Source organism: Excalfactoria chinensis, chromosome 11 (assembly GCF_039878825.1).
Source record: "Excalfactoria chinensis isolate bCotChi1 chromosome 11, bCotChi1.hap2, whole genome shotgun sequence".
Taxonomy (NCBI): domain Eukaryota; kingdom Metazoa; phylum Chordata; class Aves; order Galliformes; family Phasianidae; genus Excalfactoria; species Excalfactoria chinensis.
Genome location: NC_092835.1, coordinates 3096408 through 3118850, shown reverse-complemented (window position 1 = coordinate 3118850; position 22443 = coordinate 3096408). Strand labels below are relative to the sequence as shown.

The 22443-nt window shown below is 42.3% G+C and overlaps 2 protein-coding genes across 2 annotated transcripts in view; one reads left to right on the top strand and one right to left on the bottom strand.

Annotated features, from left to right (window-relative positions):
- The window catches only part of WFDC1 (WAP four-disulfide core domain 1), a 98766-nt gene that overhangs the window by 21274 nt on the left and 55049 nt on the right, over window positions 1-22443 (top strand). The gene's annotated exons all lie outside the window — the stretch shown is intronic.
- On the bottom strand, window positions 295-16778 carry KCNG4 (potassium voltage-gated channel modifier subfamily G member 4). Its single transcript, XM_072346623.1, has 3 exons — window positions 16405-16778; window positions 14757-15556; window positions 295-1821 (listed from the first exon to the last, which is right to left on the bottom strand). The coding sequence occupies exons 2-3, from the start codon at window positions 15504-15506 to the stop codon at window positions 1036-1038; spliced, it is 1536 nt and encodes a 511-aa protein (XP_072202724.1). The 5' UTR covers window positions 15507-15556; window positions 16405-16778; the 3' UTR covers window positions 295-1035.

Genomic DNA, 22443 nt, shown 5'->3' with positions numbered 1-22443 from the left:
GCTGATGTTTGTGCAGACTTGACCTTGTCTTGGTGGAAGTTTCCACTAACTGCATTCACAGCATCTAAAAGGTTGAATTATGAAGGATCATCTGGAACATCTCATGTAGTTGTATTTTTGAGGGACATCTCCCGTTTGCATTAGGAAATCACTCCCACTGCCTTTAGCAATCATTCCTCTCATTTTTTGCCATTTATACCCTTGAATACTTCTAAGCTGTCCTTTTATTTTCAATAACATTTTTTTCTCAAAGAGCCATCAGCATTCAACAGCCACAACAACAAGACACCATCTCACGTCTTCAGTAGGATTTTTTTATTATTTTTTTAAATAAGTATATGAAAAAAGTTTGAAAAGTTCTCCTGTCTAGTATGAAATGTTTACAGTTCTCAGACTGCAACTGCATTCCAAGCGAATTCCCTTGCAAACACTATGTATCTTACAATAGCAGTGCAATTTGTTGTGTAGAGACAGATCATCTGACTACAGGCAAACTCGTAATGCTTTTCACATACAGTGCTTTTATTTTAGCTTGTTAGTGGCTTCAGATACAGAACTGTGATTCAGACACAGAACTCTGTATGCCTGAGTGATGGGCATTGTATAAATAGCACAGGTGTGTAGCCCTGAAAGAATCCTTCCTAATGCTTGGCTCAAGGTGTTGTAAAGAACGTTGGAAACTCAAAGGCAAATAAAATAGCAAGTGCTTTTGTGCCAACAGAAGCTGTTTAGTTTACTCTGCATTCAATAATAGGTATTCAGCAAGATACTTAACTGGCAGAGACAAAGCTGAATCTTATCATTAGTCCTGTTGAAGAATGAATATTTATTACCAAATAAACTTTTGACTTTTGACATTTTCAAACCCTCCATCTCTGTAGTGATGTGCTGGAGCCAGCTGCATTGGCTTGTGCTGCTTTGCTGCACCTATCCTGGCAGAGAGAAATAGCGGCGTAACGTATTTTGCTGCTTTGCTTTGTGTGTTATGTTGACATACATCTGTATCCTATTCTTGGGAGTGTTGCAGAGCGAGGCTTAGTTCCCTGTGTAAATGTATTTGATGGGTGATGCTGGCTCCTCCAGGATCAAGCTGTCTGTCTCATTGAAGGTGTCACTTTCACCAGACTGATTGGCATTTTTAACTCTGTTCAGCCGAGACTGCAGTCGTTCGTGTTCCTTCCTCAGCTCTGAGTAGGAATGGGAGAAAGTGTGGAATATCGACGTTGCAGGAAAAGACATGATGAGAATGCCACTGAGGATGCTGCTCAGAGCCACCATCTGCCCTGGGACGCTCCGTGGCACCATGTCTCCATACCCCACAGTGGTCATGGAGATGATAGCCCACCAGTAGGAGGCAGGTATGCTGGTGAATTCAAGCACCTTGCCGGATTCATTCTCAGCAAGATAGACCAGAGGAGAAAACAGAGTGACAGCCACGCATAAGAAGAGTAAAAGCAGGCCGAATTCTCGCGTGCACCTTCGAACAGTGAGGCCCAAGGTCTGCAAGCCCAAGGAGTGCCGGGCAAGGCGCATGACGTACAAGATCCTCAAGGCACGTAAAACACGTAGCACCAACCCAACCTTCTCCAAATAAGTGTTGCTGCTTGGCCTGTCATCCGTTTCACTTGAGTCATCCTCTGCCAAGATGAGGGAAACATAATAGGGTGAAATAGCCAAGAAATCAATGATGTTTAGGGGCCCTTTGAAGAACTGACACTTGCTCCTTGCTTGAATGAATCGGAGGCAGAACTCCAGAGAAAACCAAGCCACGCAGATGGTCTCTATGACGAAGATGTAATAGCACTTCTGGGAACACTCACCCTGACACACACACAAAAAAAGAAGAATTAAATAAAAGAACAGTCTGCAAACCAGCATACAAAAACATCAGAGGAGCAGAAGTGCTCCACAGCTCAAGTCACAAGTGTCAGAAATAACCAAATCCCAGCTAGCAGGTAGCTGTCTTTCAATGGCACATAGGGGGTATTGAGCACACGAAATGTCTAGATGAACAGATGTACTGCCCGCTTGTTTTATTTGCTTCTTCCAAATGAATGAAGCTCTTCTGAGAGTCTGAGAAAGGCTCAGCTCTCCCTAAAGTCTGTATGCACAGCCTTCAGTTCCAAATCAGTCCCGCCTGCAGCTCTCAAAAAACATGTTTTTGAACTTGACTGATTTATAAGTCTGCACCAAAATTAGTGTGTCTTCAAAAGGAAGATTAATGTCTGAATGGCTGCACACTTCTGGTGCTGTTTAACGCGTGGTGCTTTTGCATATGTTACGTACTCTGGTGCAATTAAAAGTGGCTCAGAGTTATTCATTAAGTCATCTGGATCCTTGGCTCAGTTACACCGTGTGCAGATCATGTTTCTTTCTATATGAACAAATATTTTATAGCTCCAATCCGAAAGAAAATAAATACCCCTCCAGTGGGCAAAACTTGCCTTGAGGAATCTTCTCCCTGTGTTGATCCCCCATGCTGTAAGCAGTACTTCCCCTGTGTTTGTTATCAGAGGAATTGCTTCAGTTTGCTTCCTCAGAATCCCTTTTTTTTATTATTATTATTTTAATTTTCCTGAGCTTAAGAAGTGGAATTGCTTTTGGTCTGTAGCCGTGAAATGAGGAGGAAAATGTAAATTAATTCCTGATTATTTTGGTAAACAAGAGAATACAGGAGCAGTTCCTGATACAGTATTACCCATTCTCAGCCACATTTCACAAGCAGTATTGATTAAAAGCTCTGCGGGAAACACATACCCCTATTACTAATTAAACTTGTCCCAGTGTTCAGTTACACTCTGCATTATAATGTGATGTTTTTTGAGAGCGTCCGTTTGCATTGAATTACAGCTCTCTTTGTTCAGGAATTGTTTCTATCCTGTGGCTCTGCCATTCTCAGGTGTTAGGATCACTGGCTGAGACTCCTCAAAGAAAACTGTAATGCATCCTCTATGTTATTATCATTGTTGTTATTTTACCTGGCTCAGCCTTCAGAACAGCGTAGCTCTGTAGCACTCTTTGGGGATCTCTATCTTTCTGCACAGTAGAATGTCATAATCGTAATTTTCTCACTTAAAATTAATCTCAGAGACTCAGTCCTGCTACAGTGATGCGTAGGTGATGAGGTTACAGCCCTATTTGAATCCACTGCCCTGACAGAGCCCGGAGTGCTGTGTTGTTCACAGAGCTGCTGACTTTGGCTTGATAAGATTGCCTGTGATCAGCAGTTGTGTTATGAGCTGCTCACTTTGTCTCAGCTCTGAGTGGTTCGTACAGCACAGCCTGGACTCTGCACACACCCACCTCTGGTCACACTACTGAATTATTCATCGTTACCATCAAGATTTATTTTACCTTTTGTTAACTGGGCTGAAGTTCCACTACATCTGCTACTTACCCACCTTTACACATCTACAGTGATGCTGCTTGCAGATCATTGTGTAGCTTTCCCTATTCATTCCTTCGAAAATGAAAGAAAAAAACTGTTTGCTGGGAATTTTAACTGTTAAGGTCTAGGACTAAATCTAGACCTGACCTAAATACACAGTGTCACAGTGCGGCATGGTAAGAGCTGGTTAGGAGCTTTATTCTCTCCATCCTCTCTTATTTATGTATAGAGAAAGCAATTTGTGCAATCAGCTTCCCAAAGGCATGTTTGTTTTTCGTCAGAACATCCTTCAAAGCCAACTTTTCAAGAATGGTACTGTGCATTTTATTTCCCTTTGGTGCTCAGTTGTGGATGTAAAGGATGGTGAGTTCTCCCCTGTTAACACACTTTGTCTTTTTTATATACTTTGCAAAAGACACTTGAGAAATATATTTGTAGAAGTATATGCTTCAAATCAGTCTATCGGTCTCTTTTTCTGCTGAGGAAAGCAGGAGTTCCAGTATCACAGTGTCTGACACTGACTAATGCAGTGAATTCCTGGCTTCGTGGTTTTTTGGTTGCTTTGTTTTGGTTTTTTTTATTTGTTTTTGGAAGATGGAAAAAGAAAGATGTTTGCTTCAGACACGCCGACATGGTGCAAAGACACGCTGCAAAACCAGCCCTGTATATTTCAGAGGGAACTGATTTATCTGTGCAGCACAGTAGTTCTATGTGGAGGTAACTAACTCAAACACTAGAAATAACACAGCTGGGCACCAGCCACCAGCACAGTTTCACTCCATTACATAGTGTAGCAATACCATTAGTTAGTCAATCTGTATACAACACTTGACACTAATGTTTCACGCCTTGGCCACTCTATTGCCAGAGTCTGGAAGGAGAGTGGAAGACTCAGGGTCTGCAGGATTTGATGACAACAAACCCACTGATGTCACATTGGGAGATAAATTTTATGCAGTGTACTTGTATGAGAATGCTTTACATATTAGGAATACCTGTATTTAACGTGTAATATGTGTGGGAAGGTTTATATGGAACATCCCTCTCTAACACCAGGCATTTTGAAGATTCTTGATTCTTTTGAATGTCCCATTCAGAAGTAGCAAATATTGGGGCTGTAAAAGGGGAAGATATACTAAATACCAAGGACAGTTTCTTTTTCTCCAGTATTTGGGATAATTTCAGACCTCAAAGTGCTCTGTGTTCCATTCTGTTGTCCAAATTGCTGGTGGAATAACACAGTGACTTCAGCTACCATATTCTTTCCAAAATACGGGTACTTGTGTGTCAGTGGTAGATCTCTCATTTGCTGTTGTTACCAGCTTCCCTTTGGAAGTTAAATCCTTCCAGTGAACTGTCAACTTGAAGGCCAAATACTCTGATCCATGAGAGGTGTTTTATTATTTTCATATCAAATTTACCACTGACTTCTTTCTTCTTCTGTATCACAGTGTAGTAGAACTTACAAAAGCTCCAGACCAATGCAGCACTGATCATGAGTGGGGGGGGGAAAGATGAGCTTTTATTTATAACAGGACACAAAATTGTTTTGGGGTGGGATTTTTCAACTAAACCTGAGATGCTTTGCACTATTATAGCATCAGCCAGCACTGACCGTCATGGACTCTGATGGGAGATCAGTTAGAACAGAGCAAGCAGTCAGTGAGTATCCAGTGCTACATACATCCTGCAGATTTACTTTGGAGCAATGCAAGAATTTATCAGGATTTATGGAACTTGTCTCCAGCTGAAACCCTACAACGTATGGCATGAGCGTAATAAAAAGAGTGCCTGGTATTGATTATACGTATGAAAAGAACATTAGGTTCAGCAATGAAGGACACAATGATTTGTATGTAACAAGCTATATACCGAGCCCGATGGCTGAAATATTGAATGATTTCTTAGATTTATAAACCACCTCAAATAGGTAAAGTGGCCATTTCAAAGTTCCGTAGCACCCGTGATAATAAGCAATTCATAGTTCCTTTTCATTATTGCTTTCTGCTGTATAAGGTAATGGTTCATTTTCTGGGCTCTATTATGTACTAGGATGTTTATAATACTACAGTGAAAGTGCTCATTTTAGGATGCTTTTATTAAAGCCTCTTTTGATATGGGAAAAAAAAGGCTGATAAGAAAAAGTAAGAACATTTGAGCCAAGTCCCATTAGCCCAGTGCCCATCCTGACAGCCTGAGAAACAAAAGCTTAAGCAAAATGGATCTCTGTAGGAACAGTGAGAAGAAAGTAGTATTACTCATAGCAGAAAACGCTGGGGTTCCAGAAAGCCTTACTGCAGCTTTCATGCAGTACCTTGTTTGGATAGGATCAGAGGTTCAAGAATCCAGCACCCTCTGATGCCAGGGCGATACATGGCATCTAAATCTCAATTGCACAGGGGAGTTTACAGGGCTGAAATTTATTCCCCAGCTGTGAATTCAAGTTAAATGAGCTTGAGATATGTGCCACTCACTAGATAAGGTAAATAATATAAATTTCCAGCCAAGTGCCCTCTTAGTTGACCAGGAAACATTAGTTACAGCATAATGACATCCAGGATAGTAAATAAAAGCAGATCTCAAAGTTATGCAGCATTATCATATTTTACAACAGACGTAAATCTCATCTTGTGAAAATAATGTCTGTACATGCACCAGTAATGGTAGCAATGCCCAGGAAGTGTGAAGCAGAACCTCCCTTGTGGAATAAATACCTCGTCCATCCACCTTGGTTTTCAGATGCATTGTACTTGGTTGCACTTTATAGACAAGAAAAAAAAAGTTATTTTTATGAACTCATTTATATATAACTAGATGAGAGCACCAGGGAGCTGTTCTCATGCCCTCAGGACCTGCTCTGCACTGGCCATTTCTGACCCACTTGGTTGCAATCTGAAGCGTTTTATAATTAAAATATGCTGAGGAAAATCTGTTCTGAATCATGACCTGATGGGCCAATTAATTTCCTTCCTCTGAAGATTTACCTCAGTACCTTCTGCCCTTTAACCCACTGTAAGGTACTTCTAAATAAATGCTGAAGCAAACACAAAACAGTGTTTGAACCCAGGTCTGGCATGTTGGCCGCTGCAAGCTGTGCTGCACAGTGGCAGGAAGGGTTTCAGGCTTTGCAGCGATGTTATTACCCAACTGCTCTGTCCTGTGGCCATGGATACCAACTTTCTGCCCTTCCTGTGGATGACTCTCAGTGGAAGTCCACTGTCAGCATCCTGAACCTGTTTTCCACAGTGTGTAATTCGGGATTTCCCACAGTATATAAAAGAATGATGCCTGAGATTAAGAAGAGGCAGACCTGCAGCATTGCTTATGATCTTTCTATGCTTGCCAGTTAATGAAGTTAATGATGATGTTAGTGATTTTATGTGTTTTCTTGTCTCACATCGTCCATTTCCTAGTTAACTGGCCGGAGTTGCACTAGCGCTTGTAGAGCACTTTGCCAATAAGCACTGCTAGATCAGTCTATGGATTATTTCAGAATCACATCATCCCTGCAGAGAGTAATTCCTTCAAAACTTCATATAGGAAATCATTATCTACATCAGCATGTGTAGAAGTGTTGGTTATACAGCATACTTCTGAGAAAGGCAAGTAACTTTACTTATGAAGCGAGGCTGATAAAAGTCCTTGAGCTGAGTTAGGAGTCATGATTGAATCCCTGCATGCAAATGTTGTTCTTTGTGGGGTTCTCTTATGGAAAGCAGCTGGCTTATCATCGTAAAACAAATGAGCGATGGACAGAAAGGCTCTGAACCTCTTCCCAGTTAGATCCATCCTAATGCAGCAGTGATTGCGTCTGAGTGAAGGCAGTTTTGCTGTTCAGTCATCCAGAAAACATTAAACAGTGACTCAAAATGGAGCAGGGAAGGAGCTCAGTAAAGCAATATATTTGACTCTTCTAATTCAGACTCTTAGTGGAGCCTGAAAAGCGTCCTTAAGTACTGGTAGGCAGGACCCGGTCCTGCTTAGTACTCTGCATTTGAAGGACAAGCTGCCAGAACATCATCTTTCACACCAGGAATGCTGGCAGCATTACTGATGCAAGGTCACAGTCCACATCTACTAAACTTAGCCTGGTGTGTCCAAATGTTATTTACCACATTCAGTTACAGCCAGTTACCACTCAGATCCTTCTGTCTGGTCCACACGCCGTATTGCGTACAGTGGCCAACGTCCACTAAAATGGCAGCAGATGGAACAGGCTACTAGCCTGCTGTCTGCCGACGTGTGCAGCTGACAGCTACCCATGCTTAGCAGAGAGGCTTCATCCCAGCCATAGAGCTCCTGGGGCTGCCCACATAGCACATGAAGAGCAAAACACAGCCCTGAACGTGGAGGATTTAGAAGAAAAACTCACAGGAATTTTCCTCTCTAAACCCATGGTTGACTTATTTCCTGAGCACGGTGCTGTCTTCCAGCCTTCTGCACTTCTCAAGGTTACAGATGGGCACTGCATCCTCATCTGTGTCCCCAGAGAATGCCCTCTATGTGAAAAAATGCAAGCTAATGTGGTAGTGAAAAAGCAAGCTTCAGTTCTTGCTTTGCCTGCCCGTGGACTCAAGGGTGAGTCTACAAGTCTGGAGAGTGGTTAAGGTGGAGCAGAACACCTTTGTGTAGCTCTTTGTGTAGGTGAGACACTGAACTGTCTCCCAGATGTTCTTATCCCACTCTGCAGCATTTTTACCATTTCTTTTGGCAGTATGATAATTCAGTTAGGCAGTCTTGTACGAGTCTGTGTTCCCTGCGTACCTGGAGCCGTGGGATCCAGCTGCAGTGCTGCAGGTACTGCTGAATCACCGCGACCGCATTGCTGCTATGATTTGAATAATTAAACTCTGTGCTGCTGAATCAAATGATGGTCAGGGAGAACTTGAAAACCCCGTGTGATGGATCACTCCAGTACTGGGATTTATAGTTAGAGACAGATGCAATAAAATCAAAAGGTTTACTGCCTGCTGAGAGAGAGACTGTAACCTGATTTACAGGATGATAAGCTGGTTAAAGGAGTGCTGTGTATTCCGATCACAGAACAATTTTCCACTTACTTTGCTTTATGAGTAAGAAACCTGGACTTATGAAAACAATTACTAAACCTAGTACATTTGAGGAGACTAAACTAATAGCGGGATTATATGAATGTGGACATTACAGAGAATGCAGGGAAGGGGAACTCATCTCTGTACCCAGCACAGGTTATCTCATCAGGGGAGTAAATGTAACTAAAATAAAAGATTTCAATTAACTTTTATGCTCGGGTTCTTTATTCTGCAAATATTGTAAGAGTCAAACTGAAGCATTTCAGTCTGATTGGTGAGCCCAGGCCATTTTATTAGGAGAGAGATGTGGAGGCGTTATCTTTTATTTTTTGTTTTTTTTTTCCCTATTAGGAAATTTAGCAGACTTCATTTTGTAACGGTGAGGAAGAGTACAGTCAGAATGACAAGGTATCTGCATGGGACTTGGAAAGACTCCATTTCCAGTTTTACTTCTGATGAAAACTTTAGCCCTATTTCTTTTCCTTCTCTGCTTCTTTCCTTACTGCACTGGAAGTTCTTTGCAGCAGAGGCTGCCTGTACCTGCGTACAGGCACTGAACCTGTTATAAGGAAAAATAGTGGTGCTGACAGGAGGAGCTGACACTGCGGGAATAGGCACAACATATGCAGGTCACAGCTCTGGTGCTGTGAAATTAATGATTAGATCTGCTCAAACATCTCCAGAACTAAAAGACCAGATTCTGATTTTGACTGTAGCAGGAAGAGAAACTTCTACAGGATGTACAGATTTACACACGGGCTGTCCCACTTTGCATTTGGGTGACGGCTCACTGCAGAGCAGCTGGAACAGCTGGGTGTCCCCCCAGGATAGCGTGCAAGCTGGGAGTCCCATGGCTGTTGGGATACAGCCAAAGCTGGATGAACATAAGGCAAACTAACGGTGTCAGACTGTGCATTATAAGCACTGGACCTTGAACTGGCAGAGCTGGCTTTTAAAAACCAATTACTGAAAAGGAGTGTAAAGGGTTTCTATAGAAAATCATTCTGCGTGGCAGTGAGGGTATCCTGATACAGGTGATCAGTAGCATCCACCCCATGGGTGCCCATTGGTTGCATAGAGCAGGGCTTCAGCAAGGTAAACGTCACTAACAGGGTATATATTAGATTCAATGCTTTATTTTGTCCCAGGTGATACCAAGTCGTGTCTACATACCAATATATTTATAGATTGGCATGGACATACGCTTCTCTGGTCTTACACTTTTAAATGAGTGTTTTAAGTGTTTCTGAAAGTCAGAACTTTGTTAATTTTTTGGCTACAGAGCAAGTCATTCTGGGCCGTGCTTTGTGTGATTTCTGCCTTGCATGAGAATATATTCTGAGTAGTGCCCTGCTTCACTGATAGTACTCTGAACTGCTACTCATTGAAAAAGATATGACTCAGCATAAAAATCCTTTCACTTTGGCTAATTAGAAGATTCTTTTTTGACCATTGCTCAGATCCTGGTATTTAACAGCTATACAATTGGTAGCCAGGGGTATCTGTCAGAATGCAGCTGTCATATCCAATTTACCACAGGTGAATTCTACCAGTTGGCCAAATTACACTTTGACAGAGAGCCTTATTTCTGCAGGCTGTGTGCGGAAGGGCTGAGTTTGTACACCTCTATGTGACACTGTCCATAAGTGTTGTTATCTTCTCCAGTCAATCCCAGGTCATTCAAGTTTTCCTTTAATAAATACTCTAAAGAGATCTCATTTTATCTGCAGGCTATGGGCAGGGTTGGAGCGTTATGTTGTAATGTCTTCACAATGGATTTAATAGCGTGAATACTGAGGATCTGTCTGGTACCTGCCTATCTTCACATAGTGGACATATCTTCACATTGACAAGAATTCACGTGGTTTAACCAGTTAACCAAAGTTTGTGTTCAACCAAAGTCAGTGTGATTTTTCATTACTACCCCATTTAGCTGTGGTGCTGGTAACCCTCATGAAGCAAATATCTTGTCTGATTTCCTTTGCCTTCCCAGAGAACCCTTGCCTTTTCTCCTATAAAGCACTGAAACTCTGCTTTCACACAAGATGTGTTTCTCAACAGTTTCCCTTAGGGTCCAAGCCAGGTAAGCTATTTTCACAGTGACACAGCATCAGTGATGTCAAGCACTGAAAAAATACATCAGGGCCTCCAGAATAATGGCATAGAATGAAAAACAAATCCTAAGATATGGTTCCATTTATTATATATCTGCTCTTCGTTGTTTGCCTGTTTTTCCCTTCTTTTATTTTTTCACATTTTCTGGATTCTCAGTGTAATCAGTGACTAAAAGCATCTCGTTTAAAATGAATTAGAGTTCTACATAATCAAATGATTGCAGGAACTGGGACTTCAGAAAATGAATATACTTAGTTCCAAGATGAAATCATTAGGTCTGACAATGCTGGTTGCATCGCATGTCGGTTATGTTTCATTAGGTTATCTGCGCAGTACAGAAAGCACTTACAGGCTTCTCAAGATCAGTTATGAGCAAGCACAAAAATTAGTAGTAATGAAGTCTGACCCCTCACTCATCACTGCAGGACAGAGGTTGGATGTTTCCTTCTCTTAGCTGCAGCCATAGGACATCAAGTAAGTGTGACTGAGCTCCTACACCAGGAGAAAGCTCTGGTTGTATCAGTGCTGAGGTACAGCTAATGGGAATGGCTGAGGGTTCTTCTTCTTTCTTTTCCTTCACTGACCCTAATTTACTTGTCTCTCCTGAGGAAACGACCTTGCTGCACCTTTTCTGCTGAGTCATTTCTCCAGAGAATGCCAATTTTGGGGATTCATTGGAAGAAATCTCCTCCAAAAGAAAATCCCAAGGGTGCTTTAAAGCACAGTCCTGTCCGAGCCCTTCTGAGCTGGTTTTGTTCCGTACTTCACAGGTCTAATGATGTGTTTTTTTTCCCTTTGGATTATCTGTGCCTACTTCATTTGCACCTCTTGAATCCTGGCTGTACCTCCTGCATGGGACTGACTTCTGGGGAGACTTTTGCCTTGACTCTAATGAGCTCATCTTAATTCTTTCATTGGAGGAGAATTTCATTAGATGTATCATGTCAGCTCTCCTATCCTAAATACACTGTCTGTGATTCAGCTTGGCACTTCTCATGCTGCCATCAATACCTGTTTGGATCAACAACAGTGAGAACTCCTCACCCCCAAGTATGCTTTCTTGTCTACATACACATGTGCCTTGATTACTACATTTTGCTGATGCCGTATTTGTTTCCTTACTGAAGACACTTTGCTTTCCCTTAAGAATGGACACAAAACCATAGATGAAGCTGTATGGCTGTTGGGGGATGTGGAATCTTGGTTGTTTTACGCACAGATAGCCTTAAGTCATGCTAACGAGCCCTCTTCCCTTAGCACTGTGTATGTCACATCCATCTGTTTCATGGTCAGACTCAGACCTGAGGTCACTAGAGCCCCACACATTTACCCCTTAGACTTTTCCCAAACTTTTGTCCTCCTTTGCTTGGGGCTGTTCCCCTGGGTGGGGATTCACATCAGGTACTTACATGACACACAGTACAGAACTGTTTGCTCATCTCTCTGTTTTTCCTTCCTATTTCTAATGCCATTTGAAATATTTTGGCAGATGTGCACAGTGTCAGTTCCAGTGCCTCGTTCTTTATTTGACTTTGGGCTGTGCTCTGATCTGTCAGCCAGCCCCCGCCCTGCGCTACCCACGCGGATGGCTCCATCCCTCCCTCCGGTTGCCAGGGTGATGGGCTTCCCCGGTGCAGATGCTCCTGCCTTGGCTCCTTGCCATCCCTCTCTCAGAGTCCGGAGTTCTCACTTTCCCTTGGATGGTGAGGACTCCTGTTTGCTCTCCTGCCCGCTGAGGCAGCTTTTCTTCCTTCTGGCTTTGCACCTGCTAAAAGAACGAGCGATTTCATGTGCCTGCAGGGTGGGATCAGCCTCTGAGTGAAATGGAAGTCACCTGCTCTTATTTTTTCCTTTCCTTTTTTTCCGTTTGAATCTGATCCTTCTTGTGCTGCAACCCAGCCAGTTCTCACCCTCTTGGGGTGGCTGTGATGATTTGAAAATGGAGCCCCGAGTGGTACAAACGCACCAGAGGTAAAGCCTTTCTTGTTTGTATTTATGCTCCGTTTCCAGTGTTAGTGACATTGGAATACGGATCCTTACAATACCTCTAAGCACCTTTATGCATAGAGCTTTAGCCTAACTTCAGCTCAGAAATGAATAAACCTCCGAATGGGGCATCTTTAGATTCAGGGGTGGAATTACAGGTTGTTCAGAAACTTCATTGGAGGAGTTTGACTGTTTCTGTCGCTTGGCAAAAGGATATCGTGAGATTTTTAAGTTCAGCCTACAGAACCAAAATCTGAGGTGCTGCATGGCTGTCCCGGGTTGCTGGTACAGTCAGTAACCAGGTTTGAGTAACAAATCTCCGTGCAGAGCTGCAGTTTCCCTGCGAGTGACTCAGTCACAACTGAGAAGTGCTGTTTTTAATCAGTGAAGCTCTGTGAGTGGTTTGCTTTCCTGTAGCTAAAATGCTCTTTTGAAATCCCAGTAGGAAAAGGTTAAGTGTTGCAGGCTAAAAATGTAGAGATAGATAGAAAATATTCAGTAGTTCATATTCTGCTTTCCCACAAGGTGTGAGCAATATGCCTCACATCCTCCCCTGTGCTGCCTCTGGCATCATTTTAAATGGCTCAAACAACAGGGCTTTCCATGCTGTGCTCTGTGCTTCTGGGACTCCACAAAGAGGTGCACCGTTCTGGTGCCTTCAGCGTAAACTGTGGGATGTTTCCAACTATCTGGACAAATCTGTTCCTTGAACCAAGTTCACCCATCATGCTTTCCCCTGCACTTTAAGCATTTAAGCTTCTTTCTCAGTCTAGCCTGCTTGTCTTTAAAGCAGTGATATGGATGCAGATCTCTGGGCAGTGGTGTTATCTGTGCTCTATAGAGGATCCACGGAAAGCAGCTATATACCAGACACACTGACAAACCTGAAAACCCTTCCCTTTCTAAAATGCAGGTAATTCTTTTTAAAAGCACACAATCGTGCTGAGATCTGAAATAACACGTGCTTCCTTTTCATGGCAAGTATTCGCCACAGCTTTTTCTGCAGCGGTTGGAAAACAGCAATAAAATGCATCAGGCAGCTTCCATTAACAAAGTTGGTATGGAGCACTTCCTAGAGTGGGGCTCGTAATGCTTTTACACCTAACCCCGAGAAGGATGTGCTATCTTTAAAGTGTTTCCTTGGAAGAAGCACAGGAGCAGGGTATCAGTTTTCTCTGCCAAAAGTAATAGCTGTGGAAAGCTGTGAGAGCACCAGACTTACTGCTGAAAGTTAATGGTCTTCTTATGCAAATACAAGCTAATATTCAGTCCTCAGTTTCATTCAAAGACATCACATATCATAACATCTCCTCGCCGTGACTGTGCTGCCTTGAATTACTGCTTGAGCAATAAAATAGGTATCTATTTTTGCATGGTGCGTACCATAATGTGCCATAAATGGGAAAATGTCTTTATTCATCAATGCAGAATTCTTTAGGGAGTGTCTTATCTCACCGGGCAGGGAGTTTATTTTCTCACCGCTTTCAGAAGGGCAGTTTGCTAATGAAGTGAAGGATTAATTAAACGGATTAGTCAAAGCTATTTGATAAATTTGGGTGTTCCTGCATCTGAAAGAACTTTAGACTTCCACTTCCCTCCATTTTATAATTGGAATAACAGATCTTTACAGTGCTGAAATACAGCAGTATTAAAGAAAGGATCCTTCGTGTATGATACAGGCTTGGGCAATTTGCCCTGAATTACTGCAGCTGACCTACTTGAAAAGGGTTTATATATGTGGTTGGAAGTTCAGCTAGTATTTGATATTAGTGCTACGTGTTATAGAAGATATTTCTTGTGCTGTTACTGAGTGGTTGCTTATAACCAAAGAGTAAAATGTGCTTAAAACTCCTCAGTGTGAGCTGGAAACTCAGTGTAACAAGTTTATAACTTATGCTAGCAACTGCTTTTTGAGAACAAAACCCAGCGCTGTGTGATAGAGTTCTGTCCAGAAACACTTCCTTGTAGTTTAGCTCACAATTAGTAAATTACTTTGTTAAAATTATTCTTAATTGAACATCCTTTTGAAGCTGACAGAAGCTCTTTCAGCTCTCATTGCATTTTCTGTTGTAGAAAATTCCATCATCGGGGCAGTTTCCAACCACATCACTGTGGATTTTCTGTATCTGTTGTGTCTTTTTAAGGATGCATACCTAGCAAAGCAGACACATTTCCTTAAGTTCTAGAGTCAGATCAGTTAAAGAGGACTTACTTACCCTGTCTTCTTCGGCTCTTAAGTCTGGCATTGTGCTCACGCAAAGGCTTATAGCTGTGGTGGCCACAAAGAGGATGGACAGACAAGCAAAGACTTTGCCTGGGAGTCCCGACTGAGGATTTTCTACCATATCTCTGAGCCTGTTCATAAACTGTCCAAATTTGGTCTTCTCATCCAGAACACACGCAGCTTCTTTGCTCCTCCGGAGCTCCTCTTCTTTCCGTACCTCAGCCAGCTCCTGCAGTTTCTGAAATAGTTTTCGAAAGCAGCAGTTCTCCAGGTTGGATTCCTCAATCCCCCAGTATCTCAGCTCCTCCTGGAAAGACAAGGCACACGTGTCTCTTAAGAGCATCAGCTTCCCTGCTGCTAGAAAGCTGACAATCATCCCGAAAGCATTGGGGTTCCTGTCAAAGAAGAACTCATGGGTGTCTTCATCGTAATCATCACACAGCTGAATAATTTCTTCGTAGCTGCTGCAAAACTTAAGTTTGCTCAGTCTGGTCAGGGGAAATTCATCTAAAGTACTCCAAGGTAGCAGGTACTTGATGCCTCCAACATTTATCATAATTTCTGTCTTTAGATCGATTGCAGAGGCTTGATCGGGGCGGTAAATCCTCCTGGCTCTTTGGTAATGGACCCCTTTGACAGAAGGAGTTTCAACGGAGACAGGAAAGAAATGGCTCAAGGAATTACAAGACGCGTAGCTAATGTTACTATAGTCTTGGTCGCTGCCTCCAGAGAGAATAGGCATCTCTAAGAGTTCTCACTGGGACATCCGAAATGGCATCAGACCAGGGTTATCTGCCAGCCAAAAGATGCGTGGAGAAGGAGAAAACATAGTAGAGGTTACTGCAAGAGAAAGGGTGCTTCGGGCTACTTTCCTCAACCACAAATTTAATGAGTGTGTGTAAGTAAAAGTCACCTCTGTGCCTCCTCCTGGAATCTGCAGCCTGTGAACGCGATTTGCTTTGCAGCCTCATTGGTTGTCTGGCAACACACAGGCACAGAGGAGAGCTAAAGCCTTGTCCATAATTATCACAAAGGGTCGGATGCCTGCAAACCCCAGTGCAAGCAGATCGGTCTCTGCTCTGAAATATCTCAGTCCTTGCTAGATTGTTCATTTTCCAGCAGTTGTCGCATGGCTCTCTTAATTTCTGTAAAGCCTTGAATACACACTAACTTAACTAAGCTGCTTAATAGTTATTAGAGTGGTCAATTACCTGCCATCAGCTGGATGCAAAGTTCTTAATTGCTTTAACTCGAATGCTCAGATTCTAATTCCCGTTTCCTTCACTGCTCGCCTGTTTGCCTGCCTCTCAGAGCCGTGGCAAGGATTAACTAGTACATGTTTGTACAATGCTTTAAGAGTAAAATGCTTTGTAAATGACAAGGATTCTTACCAGCTCAGTCTCATGTCACTGCAAATTACTGAGAAAATACAGGGAACGTTTGCCCATCCTGTAGAAAACTTTGTTACAAGGACAGAAAGAAAACTACCAGCTCAGGGACAAAAGCAACTGAAAGACACCCCCCTTCCCTTCTTTCTCTCAGGAACGAAGCCGTTCTTGTTCATATTCTCCAAAGATTCACAGGCATTCATTACTCCAAGGCAGCAAAAAACCCAAGGAAACTTCCCCCAAGTTACTTACCACTGCGCCTCGGGCTGCAGCCCGCTGCCTGGCTTCCCTGCAGGTGAAGTATGCATGCTGCAAACTGGTCAGCTGAGTTACGATCCAGCAGAAAGACCTGGGGATATTTAATGGTATTGATTACCAAAAAAATAAATAAATTGCTCTAGCACTCTGGAGATCCCAGTCTCTTTTCTCTATCGCTCCTTCTTTAGAAGGGGAAAATATTCGTACGTGTTCATATATTATATGTTGTACTAATAGATTCTTTGCACAGGAGTCAGCGTCCTAAGTGGCAGCTCCTCTTCTTGGGCTCGTGGAGCTTCGTGGTGAAATCTGCTGAGCGAGAGCTGCAGGATCCTGCCCCCTCCGTCTCTCCTGTTTCCCTTGGGACTGTCAGTGTGGTCCTGGAAGAGGAGGGGAGAGGGAAGGGGGAAGGGCTTAGCAATAATCTCTCCAGCATCCCTCTGTCTGTTCAGCAGGCAGCAGGCAGCAACTGAGTAAGAACATGGAGACAGTCTCCGACTAATCAGGTTTGCTAATAAATAAATTCTGGTGAACCTACTTAACAGGGATTAAAATAGTGTTATTAACTTCTGCCACTGTTGTGGTACCAATCCAATACCAGTCCAATTCCTCAGGAGCAGTTTTGATGTCCTGTATTGCTCTTGAGACTGGGATTTGCTCTTAGACATCCCTAGAGGGAATTTTGTTGTGTCTACAGATGTTGGGCCTCAGCACTTCTCTGGCTGCCAGGAAAGTACTTTCCTTCTGTAAAGGAAAAGGTCTCTGTCTTGCAGAGGGCAGGTGCTGAGTGCTCTTTGCAAATCTTCATTGCTTTCCTAACAACCAGGAACTTTCTCCTCTCTCCTGTAAGGATGATAGGAAACAGCACATAACATGTTTCTCACCTTCTCATACAAGGCTGTAGGGGCTAAACTTGCTGTAATGCTTTTGAGATCTGTACTGCCACTAGGTCTTGGGCTGCCTCTGTCTGAAGTTGTGATGATGTGAGTTTGACCCATATTCTGCTTGCTTTAGCTTCAGTCAGAGGGTTCAAGTGGCCTGTGATCAGATCTTAATGACAAATATCCTTGGTGACGTTGCTAAATTCAGTAAAAAATGACAAAGTTTATACCCAGTGTGGCTGCAGCTCCTGAACTTGAATCCTACTGCCACAGAATTGTGTACATCTGTGGGATTTACATGCCCCACTGGGCATATGAATGCTCCATGGAAAGGCCCTTAGGAGTTTGTACCCCAGAGCTGTTTGCAGGTGGTGGTACAAGGTGCAGCTGGAGCCCTTTGCTTGCCCTGGGCTACTTCCCCTTGTGCTGCTGAGGTGAGGCACCTCATAAGCAGATCTTGCAGCTGTGTCAGTGCTGAGAAATGCTATGGCACAGCCTGGGACGGGAAGCCTTTGCTAATTGGGCCTGTTGGCGCATCTCTCTTGGCCCACGTGGTGCCCGAAAGATTAACTTCTTATCAGCCATCACCACTGGGGTTTGCACTCAGGTCCTAATTATGCCATCCACTGAGAAAGGCCAGATAGATGCCTGGAGGCAACTCAGTTCTGGGAGCATCACTTAAATCCTACTACCTTTGTGTGAGATGCAGTTTGCTCTGCCTATCAGATTTTCTTATGGATTACTTTTGCGAAGAAAAAGCAAACCTCTTCTAATTAACTTTGGATGGATTGTTTCAGAAAAGGATAAAAGCAATTAGCATTTCCTTCTCACCTTGTGAAGCCCTTGTGTGGTACTGCTAAAGGTTGCGTTTCTGAAACAAGCTGACAAAAAGGTGAATAAATCCAGATCAGTGAGTAAATATTATACATAATTCAGTGATTTGAGTCTTATTTAGCAGGAAATACCTGTTTTTTTTAAAGTTTACCACTTTACCTTCAGTACTGGGCACCCTAATATTTGTTCTGTGGAGACTCGGAGCCTTCTCTGTAGATATATCAGGGTCTCACTGCCAGCCAGAACCAAACTAGTATCTGTGCAGAAGATCCAATACAGATCCTCCTTAATAGTTCAGCAACTGAAACTGTTAATGCTGAGACCACAAAACTGAAGTCTCTCTCCAGGTGGGAAAGACTTATTTCTGCATCAGTTCAAACCTCTGCTGACTTGCTTTTATATATGTTGTTCTTTTTTTCTTTGTTGTAACTGCAGCCATAGTTTTCCTGTTCAGTTCCCTTTAAATTTGGCCTATTCAGAATTAACATCAACATTTTTATTCTTTTTTCCTGTTCTGTAGTTCCCTTTTGCATTCTGGAATTGCTCTCTCCTTGCCCCTTAGCCATCTGGTTGTATCAGCTTCTTTTACATGCCCTTCATGCAGTTTCCGTGTGCTTTATTTATTTGTTGATGCAAATAACTTTCCTGTCTCCCTGTTTCACCCCTTTTATTATTTAACCGTTCCATTACAGTGTCTTAGACCTGCCTCTCATCCCCTTTTTCAATGAGGGCAACATACTGATGCTGAGAAGCAAGCTGAGCAGACCTGGTTATTCTCTAGAGAGTTCCAGGGACAAGGCAATTGCATGCTGTTGTGTAACCCTCCCAGATAGTCTAAGCCTAGCCCTGCATAAAGCACTGGCTGGACCTTATAGAAGTGCCTTTATGTTAAGAAACCAGAGGAGGTTAGCCTAGACTCTACAAGGATGGTTGTGCTGGTTGGTTCTGAACTGATCATGCAGTCGTTATTTGACAGTATTTCTCCATTAGAACAGCAAAAAACTGCTGGAGACAAAACTGTGCGTATATGCATGTATATTCCAGACTCCATATATTCAAGAGTAATGATGTCTGCTTATAGCAGACTGTCTTACCAAGGGGTAGAATGTATGCTTGGAAATTGTATGTACTTCCAAGTCTTCCAATCATTCTGCAGGGAGCAGGTATGTAATTTAATAAAGGGAGTGTTGTTAATCTTCTCTTTGCTTCCCAACTGGGCTTTTTGTAACACTTAAATATAGTACAAAGATAATTACTTTCCTTGGCACCTGTAAACTGATGATGCATTTCAGGCTTTTAGAGTCAAAAAACAAAGGTGTGCATCAAAATAATTGTTTAAGGAAATATGAATGCACTGAAAAATATAAACATATAAAGGAGAAAAAAAGTAAGAGCGAAATAAATTTGCTCAAAAAAACCTATATTGTTTTCATTCGTTGGCTTAGAAAAAAGCCCAGCACTGACTGTTCAGTTGGTGCGATTTCATCACTAAATGGTTGCGTTGTTTTTTCCTGTTGAGGCCTTTTGTGCTCAGGTGAGGACTGGATCTCTAACACTCAGCCAATGTACACACCTGGCCTTTCCCAGGTTCTTTTTGCTCGTGCCGTATGGATTCTTCTGTTGAATAAAATATATATTTTTTCATTCACTTGCAAAATAGTTGGCGTGAAATTGAAAGGAGCGTTTTAAAATTCAGTACTTAGTGGTTAACATGTGTGGATGTAATTGGATTTAGATAGACTCGTTACATGGGAATTCAGCATCTTTTCATATTCTCATATTACTCACTGGACATAAAGAAGAGCTTAGCCTTCTTAGTTCAATTATCGCATCGCCTATTGCAAGGTAAACTTTCAGGATTTATGCCAATATTTCATTCAGTCCAGCAATGTTAGCCTCATGCTCCTGTTTATACCTTCATAATTTGTCTTTATGGAGCAATAGAAATGGCCTTTCTTGCCAAATGCCTACTTTGTATGGATAATTAAATTGACAGTGAAGGGCTAGGTTCACCTCTTCGTTATTCAAGCCTTAGCGAGTTGCAGTATTATTGATTCCAGTGGAATAATGATAGCATTCGCACAGGAGCGTGTGGTAAATCAGGCTGTGGGTACCCTTGATTTGTTAAGCATTTGTGTAACGTATTGCTTGCTCATCCCAGCCTTCATAAATGCCAGTTGTGATCCAGGTTCCTGATGCACCACAAACTGCCTCACAAGACTGAGCCACACAAACTGGGGACTGTGCTTTCTCCCTTCTCTCCATCACCGTCTTTATAACTTGATTTTCTTTTGCCAAGTTTGATGAAAGCCAAAAAGGGCCAAAAAGGGCAAAATACTACTAAAGCCAACGAAATATTCAGAGTGTGTATCAGGTATATAAAAGTATGGTGAGGTTAATGATATGGAATGCACAAATTGCTGTGTCCTTTCACTTGTCTCCTTGCACAAAGGCTGCACTTCAAAATTAACTTCAGTTATATTTCCCTCAGTTTTCTATGCTTATCTCCTCTGGATTCAGAAGATCGTACCTGTTAATGTACAGTACATAAGGAAACTAATTCCAAATGGATGATCGTTCCTATGTCAATCCCGATGCATGTTGCATAAAGGCTGATTCACTTAGGTTTAAAGGATTAGAGTGTAATGTGGCATGGGCAGAGGAAACAGAACTAAAATGCCATGGCTTAGAGCTGAGTACTGTTATCTGTCCACATAGCAAGAGACTCAGTGAGCCGTCCCCAGGTAATCAGAGAGCTTGAGAGAAAGACAATCTGAAGTCTTTCATAACCTGATCTGGAGAATAATTCCCTCCTGCTGTCAGTTCTGGTGCTCATTTTCACCCTGAGCTCCACTCACAAGCAGCTCATTTCAGGAAGAAGCATTTCTACCATCTCTGAGCACCGGTCCATTAGGAAGTGCCAAAATGTTTTATGGGAAACGTGTACAGCCTTCCCTTGAGTTCAAACAAAAGGGCACATCTGTCTGACTGCGTGCACATCAAGGAAAGGACTGATGCTCTGCATGGCTTTCCTCATGGAGAACCTGGAAGCTGAGGGAATTACACAAGTCCTGGGTGATAATCAGCATGAGTTTGCTGCTAGTAGGAGGTTTCTTCATTTTCCCTCTATCCCTGCAGGTAGATTTACATTGTGTGTTTTGATGTATCTGTAGAGTAGAGAGCATTTGACATCGTAAAACCTTTGGTGAAATTAAAATTGGAAATCATATAACATTTTTTTATATATGTTTTTTTCACCTACTGCTTATCGTTTCAAAATTCCAAAGCATTTATGAATCACACCATTTTCATGACTGGTATTAAAACAGTCATTGCAATGATCAACATGAGGATCTTTGAAATACCACAAATGCCCAAAAGATAGCACAGCACACAGATTTTGATGTGCCTCCTGCTATAGCCAAAGACCCTTCATGAGACTGATACCTGACTGCCATTTGAGGACTGGGTAGTTATTTTTTTTACCATTTTCATGCATTTCTATAGTCAATAAGAAGGGATGTGATTATGGAAAAGATAACCTTTGTTTCATTGAGAGGTTATCTACACAGGGGTAGGTTGAAAAGAAGTTGCATTTGTGCCACCATATGAGTTAGGGAAAAAATAACACCAGTTGAAGGATTAAAAGAGGAAAATGGTCAGAATAAGGTGTTGTAAATTGGCTAGGAAAAAAAACCTGAAGAAACATAACCAGACATTTCAAATGTCTTGAATGCCATTCCCTGCTTAAGGGAGGGCTCACTTGGCAGCGTACAAATGTCTGTAAGTACCACTGATTTTGGAGATCACAGGTCATGGGTCCATCAATCTATGTCCATCAACACAAGCCTGACTTAGTGCGTGCAAAAAGATGTCTGCCATCGGGTGATGCAGTACTGAAAGAGAAAGGTAGCACTGTGCTTACAAAACAGAAGTTCTCTCTTTCTTACCTTTGTTAATATCGTCATGTGTCATCCCAGACACATCACTTAATGCCTCTAAGCCTTCATTTCCTAGTCATAAATCACATGCATATAACCCCTGTGGTCCTGTAAGGAGAACTCTGTTATAAGACAGAACAGCAAGCTCCAATTACGGGGAAAGGACAGGAGCTATTAAAAAGTTGATCTTCAACTAACTGTGCTAAAGAGGGCTGTTTTTAATAGGTAGATAAGTTCTCGGTGATCATCTATCTATAGGTGCATAGCTCAAGGATCAGATACAGCAATGTTTTTTGCTTCCAGACAGAAAACAGAAACATTAACTGCAGTGATGAGCTGCCAGATTAAAACGTGAATCACTAATCAGGTGAGGTGGG